General features: G+C 39.0%; 1 protein-coding gene and 1 long non-coding RNA gene across 2 annotated transcripts in view; one reads left to right on the forward strand and one right to left on the reverse strand.

The window, feature by feature from the left end:
• Nucleotides 1-3,023: 3,023 nt before the first annotated feature.
• LOC109521110 (uncharacterized) lies at nt 3,024-3,727 on the reverse strand. Its single transcript, XR_002169290.1, has 3 exons — nt 3,390-3,727; nt 3,206-3,273; nt 3,024-3,101 (listed from the first exon to the last, which is right to left on the reverse strand). It is a non-coding gene; the product is annotated as an uncharacterized LOC109521110 (long non-coding RNA).
• The window catches only part of tbx20 (T-box transcription factor 20), a 28,567-nt gene continuing 21,823 nt past the window's right edge, over nt 3,262-10,005 (forward strand). The window contains exons 1-6 of the mRNA XM_019878754.1: nt 3,262-3,510; nt 4,934-5,240; nt 6,086-6,250; nt 7,034-7,142; nt 8,399-8,557; nt 9,102-9,178. Coding sequence (XP_019734313.1) covers nt 3,381-3,510; nt 4,934-5,240; nt 6,086-6,250; nt 7,034-7,142; nt 8,399-8,557; nt 9,102-9,178 — 947 coding nt within the window. The 5' untranslated portion in view covers nt 3,262-3,380. The remainder of the gene's footprint in view (nt 3,511-4,933; nt 5,241-6,085; nt 6,251-7,033; nt 7,143-8,398; nt 8,558-9,101; nt 9,179-10,005) is intronic.

A 10,005-nucleotide genomic window follows, 5' to 3' on the forward strand; every position in this document is an offset into this window, starting at 1 on the left:
CCCCGAGAGTGGAGTTTGGTGGAAAAATAATCGCTTTGTGATTGAATTGCCCGGCGAGACGTTTGAGCCCGGCCCGTAATGAAATGGCTGTTGTCGCGAGCCGACCTTTTTGGCCTCGCGCGGCCATTTTTCCAGCAGATTACGCCGACTATTTGCCTACAGGAAGACGTGTAATGTATGTACATGCCCCTGTTTTGTCAATGTAAATCCCCATTACCGCACACAAGATTCTGTTTATTACACAAAGGCTGTCACCCGTATGCCTGACCGGGCCAGACTTAAGTCTTTGTACAGCCCCCAACTCTGCTTATAGTCTTTGTCCGCATGAACAAAATGGCTAACATGCTATGAATGCATTACAGTGCTAAAATGACACATTTTCCAAAACTAGTCCGATTTTTGGAGGGGGATAAATTGAGTAGGACTTGGTAAAAAAAAAAGTTGTAATATTAGGGGAAGAGACGTTTTGTTTGTTTTTAAAGAAAGAAAAAAAAGCTATTTTGAGAATAGTCATTTTTACAATAAATATGTCTTTTGCTTTGTTTTTTTACAAAAATAAGGTTGTATTTTGTCAAGAAAAGGGTGTCATCTTGCAAGAATAAAGTTGCCACTGGAACATGTTTGGAACCGCGCTAGCTAGGATAAATGCTAGCATATATTACTAGCCAAATACATTTATATTTGGTTAAAAGTGCTGAAATAGTGATGTTTTTACCACTCAACTGCTCAGAAATTAAAACACCGCATGAGGAGCTGGAATTCCTACATATCTGAAATCGGCGCTAAAAGGCTAAATGCTAAGATCTACGATTGATCATTGTTTTTAAATGCTTGAAAACAATTCAATCTGCATAAAAGCGCAAAAATACGGAGATCATTCTGTACACTGTGCCACTGAGAAATCAAAACACCCTCCCAAGGAAGCTATAATTTCCACCTATTTGGAACAGGTGCTAATGGCTAAATACCATCATCTTCTTTGAGTCAGCTTCATGACTTTTAAACGAAATGGAGAAGTCCAAAGCGTTAAAATACTAAATATTTTATTTTCTATGACACTTAGAAAGCAAAAAACCCAGAGGAAGTTTTAATTGCAGCATGATTGGAACAGGCACTAAAGGCTAAATGCTAAAGTCTGCTATTGATCATTGTTTTCATGGCAAAGCCTGAGTGTTTGAATAGATAAAGTCCGGCAAAAAGTGCTAAAAAGCTTAAATATTCTTTAGTTTCTGAAACTCAGAAAAAAACACACCCGATGCAAGTTGTAATTACAACAAAGGCTAAAAGCTAATGTCTGTTGTTAGCTATCTTTGTCAGAGTTTTAATCTAGCTAATACCGCTAAAATACTTAAATATTCATCCCTCCCTGATACTCTTAAAGCAAAAATGTATATGCTAATGTCTGTCTGCTATTAGCCATTGTTTTCATCAAATCAAAACACCCTGAGGAAATTTAAATGACAACATATTTGGACCAGGCGCTAAAGGCTAAATGCTAACGTCACTTATTTGTTGTTTTCAAACTACTGCTTGAAATAGTTTAAAGTTAAGAAGCGCTAAAATCCTAAAAAAAATAAAAATAAATTAAAAAAAATCCCTTCCTCTGAAGAAGTTGTATTTGCGACATATTTGGAACAAGTGCTAAAAGGCTAAATGCTAGTGCTTAGAGATAATCCTCCGGCATTATGGCGGCTAAAGCTTTTCTCATTTGAAAGGTGGACTTTTCCTGAATTGTTCCAACTTGAGGTTGCATTGTTCACTGCAGCCGTTTACTAAAACATCCTTTCCCATGGTCCTCCCTTGTAAATGATTTTAAAAGTCCCATTTTGAGAGTCTTGCAGTTTGTGTGAGTGACTTGACTGTTTGGCTTGAAGCCGCATTGCCCCTTCAAGGCCCCGCCGGCCCCTCAAAGTGTGAATAATATCCAGCAAGCAGCACAAGGGAAAGCTTTTAGCACATTATCCACTGCAGACGCCAACGCACGCTAATCCACTTTGTCAGCGTGGGTCTCTTATTAAATATCTGCACAGGCGCATTTGCATTCTGGACTCTACTAAAGGCTTTGAGACCTTCACACATCGTTCTCAAACAAACGCACAGAGTCACATGGAGGACACACACACGTTTGCATCACTTTAGAGGACACAATACACTACTGGGTGTCAAACTCAAGGCCCGGGGGCCAGATCTGGCCCTCCACATCATTTTATGTGGCCCGCGAAAGCAGATCAAACATGTCAACTTCCATGATGCTTTCTAAAATGTCTACCAAAGGAGAAACAAGGTGAGAACAGGACATTGAATGTATGGCGATGTAGTAAAGGGTTTCAAAAGAGGAAAGATGTGATAACCATCCGCCCATCCATCCATTTTCATATCATGAGGGCGGCAGGCATGCTGGATAGGTCCCATCTGACTTCGGGCAGTTGTTTCTTCGAGATGTGTTTTTTTTTTTTTGTTCTTTGTTTTTGGTTTTTAATGAAACTCCTTAACATTTGTGTTTTATATTTATATATTTTTTGTGCTGATTTTATGCTTGGTTTGGGATATTACAAGCAATATAATTTTGTTTGTTTTGCTGGGGGACTTTTTTTTTTTTTATGTTCTTCTCCCCCAAAGCCAGGAAGCTTTTGTGATTTAATCTCTATAATAATATGTTTTGATCCCCTAGAAAAAGGAGTAGAACAGTCAAACGTATCTTAGTCGCGGGTCAATTTGGAGTTACGTCTTCCCTCGGAGGGCCATCAGTCAAGTCCATTATAACAGTTTGTTCAATTTTTGTTCAAGTGAGTGTAAACTGGGTAGCAAAATTATTGCAAAATCTCAACGTTATTTATTACACATGACAATTTGACACTTTGGTACAGATTTTAGCAAGATGACACACATGATTTGCTTTCGCGGGCCACATAAAATGACATGGCGGGCCGGATCTGGCCCCCAGGCCTTGAGTTTGACACCTGTGGAGTAGAAGAAGACAGCAGATGACTTCCAATTTGCCTCTTGCAGCTCCTGTTGACCGTGACGTCTTCTTTGGCCCTTCCCCCCGCAAGGTCTCCTCTGATTGGCTACCAAGGCGGGACAGCGTGACGTATGAACCTCTGCAAAATGATTGGAGTGAAGAAAGGGGGAAAAAAAGGCTTAAGTTGGCTCCACGCTGACCACAAAAATCTGTAAAGCACCTCCGGACCGGCTTGGAAGTCACCTGCAAGTCCTGGATGTCCTCCTTCGCTTCCACCTTCTTTTTCTCCTCCATCATGCGACTACATTGGCCTTTATAAAGCACATCAAGCAAAGGGATTTATTATTGTCTTATTGTCGAGTTTGTGCGGAGTTTTTTTTTTGTTTTGTTTTGTTTTGTTTTGTTTTCGCGAAGCGACATGGAGTACCGCAGCTCCTCAAAGCCGCAGCTTTCCTCACGCGCTAACGCCTTCTCCATCGCGGCGCTAATGTCCAGCGGCAAGCCGAGCAAGGACAAGGACGGCGCGGACAGCACCATCAAGCCACTCGGTACGTGCAAGTTGCCCAAACGGACGAAACAAAACATAGTTAGACTCGTTACGTTTGGTGCTGGTTGAATTTCATTTTCGAAGTTGGTGTCAATCGGAGTCGAATATGGAAAGGTGACATTTTTTTTCCCGATTTTTGGTTCTTGACATTTTGAATGGAGATAAAATACAGTTACACTCGTGACGTTTGGCATTGCGTCACTTGAACTTTTTTTTTAAGTTCGTTTGATTCAAAACACCTAAAATTTCAAAAAGAACAAGACGCGTACAAAAAAAAAAAAAACATTTTCCGAACAAACGTTCTGTTCTGTACCGTATTCATTTAAATGAAGAGAAAGTAATCATTTTGCAGTGGGCTCTTCAGGGTTTTTTTTTCCGTGTCAAAAATGTATTTGATGACAATGTATTCTATGCTAGTTATTATATTCATCGATGAAATAAGAACACGACAAATGACAGCATACTGTATATTTGATGGCACTTTCATTCATCCGGATTTCTCGAGCCGTGCTGTGTTTTACTGAAGACATATAGCTCAGCTATTTATTGATAACTTGTATTCATACAAGTTGACTTTCCCTATTTTTGCATCGTGCTTACTTTTGTTTTTTTTTTCGGTGTTATAGCGAATGACCACTTGTATTCATGCGTGGAATTTGTTTTTGTTTACGCGACAACTGCATTCGGTTTAACACACACAACAAAGCCGTATTTAATTATAGCGTTTGCTGTATGAATTTTCATTTCAGTTTTTATATTGAGTTAATATACTGAATTGCAGCTCCTTTTAGGGTTTGTATATAACTGTTGTCTTTCTTTTTAGCTGAGCTATTGAGTTCGGCAACGGAAATTATGTCTGTCAATCATTTGCATTCGTGCACACGTCGTTTCATTATTTTATTCTCAGTTCTGTTTTGGGGAGTGATGCTACTTCGTGAATAATGAGAATTTAGTTCTTGAAAACTTGAGTGTTTACAGAATTTGAAGCGCATTATTTCCTTTCATATCTGTCTGTATTGCAACTTAATTATTTGGATAAGCATTAATGATTTACTGTGAGGGATTTTTTCCCTATACATCTGTGATTTTGGTGTTAAATGAAAAAAAACATATGGGTTTAAAATACATGCACCCTTTAAAAATGGTTTCATGAAAAAAAACAATAAGAATTGAGAATTGTTTCCCTCATATTTCGGTCATTACTAAAAAAAAAAAACTTGATGACGCAATATAACATCCATCACGGATGCCAGACACACCGTACGTAAACACATTTTCCTTTTATTTACTTTTAAAAATGTTTTCCCTCGAAGGAGAGAAAAAAAAGCGAAACCTCCCTAGAAATAAATTGGAATATGTTCTGGCAAATTTCTCTTTTTTAAAATGTTGATTAATGAATTCAAATTCCACGTTTCCCTTCGCAGAGCAGTTCGTGGAGAAGTCGTCGTGCAGTCAGCCGCCCCTCTCGGACCTCTCCTCTTCATCATCATCGTCATCGTCGTCCTCCTCGTCGTCTTCGTCTTTGGACGCTCTGCAGCCGCTGGCCGGAGAGCTGGTCGGGAGCGCGCCGCTGTCGGCCGCGGGGGCGTGCACGGAGCCCCTCATCCCCACCAGCCCGCCGACGCCGTGCAGCGAGGAGATGGCCAACATCTCGTGCAGCCTCGAGACCAAAGAACTCTGGGACAAGTTCCACGAGCTCGGCACTGAGATGATCATCACCAAGTCGGGAAGGTGAACAAATATTCCCCAACAAATAAGGCCTTGTGTTATGGAATCTATTTAATTCATGTATGCATCTACTGAATAATAGTACACCTTCAGCAGGCTGGTAGTCTTAAACATTTACCAGCGTTAGTATTTTTACAATATAGTTTTCATGCACTATAAGTGTCATTTTGATTTTAGTTTATGATTGACAATGAAAAAAAACCATTAACATTGTGGACATTTTAATATTAAATGAATTTATCATTTTCCAGACTGTGAAGAAATCACTTTACAAAGTATTTTAAATAGAGTGTACTACTACTACTACTACTACTACTACTAATAATAATAATAATAATAATAATAATAAAAAATGTACTTTGACATTTTCATCAATTAAAAACCAATGCGTTGTCAATACTAAATCATTCATAAAACAATTTGCTTCTTCATAAGACTATTTTTTTTTTCCAGTTTGCTTAAATGAGCAGCGTGGACTTTTGGTACCTTTACTCTTTATTTCCAAAATATTTTTGTACGTCACAATTTAAGACTTGAGTCCAATGAACTGCCCGCCCCCTCCTCCTCCTAAAAATAAACTTGGCGACTTTTATTGCTTTCTAATTTTACCATATTTTGATGCCCATAGGATGTTTAATTGTATAAGAAGAATGATAAAAGTAGTAAACACTGAATATTTGGTATTTTAAGTTGCTTATATATTTCATACTCCATCCTACATATTGATTTTTCTCTTCAGTGTTTGACATTGAGAGCGCCGAAAGACGGCTCAAAAGAAAATGCCTGCTCATTTACAAAATGTTAATATTAATTAATCAAATGTGTTGCTGTGCGTGTGTGTGTTCGAGGCGGATGTTCCCGACCATCCGTGTGTCATTTTCGGGTGTGGAGCAAGAGTGCAAGTACATCGTATTGATGGACATCGTCCCGGTGGACAACAAGCGCTACAGATACGCTTACCACAGATCCTCGTGGCTGGTGGCCGGCAAGGCCGATCCTCCTCTACCTGCCAGGTAAGACAAATAGCAATATCAACTATAAAACATTTATCCCTCGACTTTTTTTTTTTTTTTTTGTATTTTCCTTTTCAGCAAATAACGACCCTAAAAGGCATTATACAGCAGTTAGATCCAACCAAACAATTTGATTGGACAGCAACTTCACTGAGCCTTTTCACAAACTGTAGATATCACTCCGCTTCACAGGCGTTCTTTACTGGTCATATGATTAGCTAGTCAGCTAACGTCTCTTTGTGTCGTTCAAAACTCCTGATTTCAAATTTGTTGTTTACGATGTATTTACTAAAAATAACAGTCCATGGGTAATGGTAATAACATGAGATACAATTATATACCATAGTCATTGTGATGAAAATGATTTTGACACCTCTGCTTCATGGGCTGCAGATGTCGAGTGCATTTATTGGAGTTGCAACTCGGTAATTCGCTTTATTTATTCTTAATAAATTAACAATTATCAATATATAAATTGAATACCAATGGAACGTGGAATGAATGTGAACACAATTACCAATGTCCGACTAATATTTTTCACAGTGCATAGAATTACACGAATAACCAATGTTTCATTTAAAATAAGATAATTAAAATATATATATATATATGATATTTTGCTATTTTTATTCTATCATAAAAGACCGATTAAAAAAGATCAAAACGCAATATATAATTTGAATCATTTCCTTGGCCAAATTCGAGCTCCGATTGGCTACTCTGAGGGCTCTTGGCCAATCAGAGGCGAGCATGTGACGCCTTTGTTGTGCTGTTGCGTCACAGGTTGTACGTCCATCCCGATTCTCCGTTCAGCGGTGAGCAACTGATGAAGCAAATGGTTTCTTTCGAGAAGGTCAAACTGACCAACAACGAGCTCGACCAGCACGGACACGTCAGTTTGTATTTTGGTTTGTGCGTGTGCGAGTTTGTGTGTATGACACATTGTGCCTGTATGTCGTTAAATGTTACAGGAGAGCATGCAATTATGATGAGATATTAAACAAATCATAAATGTATACTTGACAGGGTTCAGTCATTTTCATAATACAGTACATTAAATTTTTGACAGTTAACATGGCTCTGACAACGATTTGTACATGCATTTGACATATTTTTAAGTTGTTACAAATCAATATCTCTTGAAGCAGACAAAAATAATTATTTTTGAAAAAGCAGATCCTATTTTTTTTTTAACATTTCCCTCCAAAATTCGGATCATAGCTTTTTTGTTTGTTTGTTTAATTCACTTATTTAGTTATTTTATTTCCTTATTGTTAGGCACTGAAGCTTAGCAGTGGAATCAAATGATAATTTAAAATTCCATTCATAATTTGGAGAATGAAAAAAATCTTATTACATTTGGTTTTATACCACCAGTTAAGCATTGATTTACATTAAGGGTACAATGTTTAGTGTAATAGATCAAGTACGTTGAAAAGAAAAAAACAAAATAAACACCTGCAGCTGGTGCAGTAGGATATTCGGTTTCACGGATAAAACATTTTTAAATGTGCGCGAAAGAGGAAGGAATTAGAAGAAATTATTCACATTGTACAGTTTCAAAGTAAAAATAACTTTCAATAGAACGCATTTACATTATGATTTCCATCACAAATATAACCCATTACATTTAAAAATAAAATGAAAATACTGATCCGTGTAGCTGGCACACATAAATATTTAATACATTTACATCCATTGTTTTCAAATAAATTGTTTTCATGAGTTTAAGATGTATTTGTTTATAACATGCTTTTAATATTAGCAATGTTAACCCAACTCCGACACGACCACCAAAAGTCCCTGATATGCAAACGAACACAGATGACACCTGAGCATAAATGCGAATGAATTACGTCAGCAAATGGACAAAAAAGTCTGTAACTTAAATTGAAGTCATAACAAACGATAAGATTAATACTCACATGCCGATGCACTGGCACTCAAAGATAAAGTACGACTTCCCTTTCTGAGTCGATTCCGCTTTCCAGGATGTTGGACTGCCCTCTATAGGTCAACATTTGAACTACACTTTGCTTGATCAACGTATCAAGGGACAAGCCTTTTTACTCGATTAATTTCCGCACTTAAAAATGATCAAAATGCCCTCTGTAGTCATCCGTGGCTCAACTGCGTGTATGCTTACAGATCATCCTGAACTCCATGCACAAGTACCAGCCTCGGGTTCACATTATCAAGAAGAAGGAGCACACGGCCTCACTGCTCAACTTCAAGTCGGAGGAGTTCCGCACCTTCGTCTTTGTAGAAACCGTCTTCACCGCAGTCACCGCGTACCAGAACCAGTTGGTGAGTCGCCCCCGCCGCTAGCCCCTTTCACACGGAATTTAGGAACAAAGTTGGACATTTTTTTTTGCCTTGGGAAGGCAGAATCAAAGCTGTGTGTTACGGTACGTAAAAGGGGGTTTGAAGTTATGAATCTCGTATTGAGACTGTGTTCAGAATTATCAACACTTTTAGTCCTTCTACAGCCACACTGTAGTGTCAAAAGCAATCAAGAATCCATTCTTTTCTTGTTCTTCTAAGTGAAGCAGGCTACTAAGTTGTTTAATATTTCTTCCAGTCAGAAGAAAGTTTCTACCGTCTCTGCGTGAATTTTTCTATTCGAGCAAAGTGTGTTTTGTGTGTGTGTGTGTGTGTGTGTGTTTTGTGTGTGTGGTGTTTTGTGTGTGGGTGCGTGTGTGCGCGCGTGTGTGTGTGTGTGTGTGTGTGTGTGTGTGTGTGTGTGTGTGTGTGTGTGTGTGTGTGTGCGTTCGCTTCAGCTACCTCTGTGTAATATGCCAAGGCGTCTCAGCATGAAAAGTAACGTAGCGTGCATGTGTTTGTGCGTCAGATCACCAAGCTGAAGATCGACAGTAACCCCTTCGCCAAAGGATTTCGGGATTCATCGCGGCTGACGGACATGGAGAGGTACAGGGAATTCTGGGAATGCCATTTTGTTTGTGCGCATGTGTACGGGTGTGTATGGGTGTATTTTGCTGACATTTTTATAAATCACACCTTGTAGCACTAGCCATGGTGGGCAGAGAGGTACCACATCATCAGATGGCTGTCATTGTTCAAAAAATATCCACCAGAAGGGTGCAGAAAGCCTCCTAGAACTTCATTTGAGGTTAATGAGAGGCCCTTAAATGGTGACAAGTGCGCGGACCCCCGTTTAACATGAGTTTGAATGTGATTGGTTCATTCAGAATGCAGCCACATCTCCAGTTATAAGAGGGTGTGCGCACTTGTGCAAACACATTGTCTGAGTTGTTTGTTTATACTCTCTTTCTTTTTCTCATGTGTTGTACAGGTTATAGGTCACATTAATGGTGGGAAAAGAGTTGAAATGATGCGTCATGCGTCAGTTTGTTTTTTAATATCATAACCTGGCATTTCGACAGGGGGTAGAGACTTTTTATAACCACTATTTTATCCACACACACTTGGATGCGGTGTCAGAGTGTATCTGAGGGCTGTGAATTGCAGCTGATCAATTGATCGCTGATTGAAGGGAGGGGGGGCGGGGATAATGTGGACGCATGGATGACATCATGCACGCATCATGGAGACCATCACATATGCTGAAAACACACAAACACACACACACTGTGTCACTGAGCCTGACAAGTGCGGCTTGACAAGACATGCACTTGGGGGTGTAGAGGGTATATAGACATACACTCACGAAAAAAAAAACTAACGAGCAAAATAATGTCAGATTTGATTATGGCACAGATATATATATATATCAA

Source organism: Hippocampus comes, unplaced genomic scaffold, assembly GCF_001891065.2.
Source record: "Hippocampus comes isolate QL1 unplaced genomic scaffold, H_comes_QL1_v1.1 scaffold315, whole genome shotgun sequence".
Classification (NCBI taxonomy): domain Eukaryota; kingdom Metazoa; phylum Chordata; class Actinopteri; order Syngnathiformes; family Syngnathidae; genus Hippocampus; species Hippocampus comes.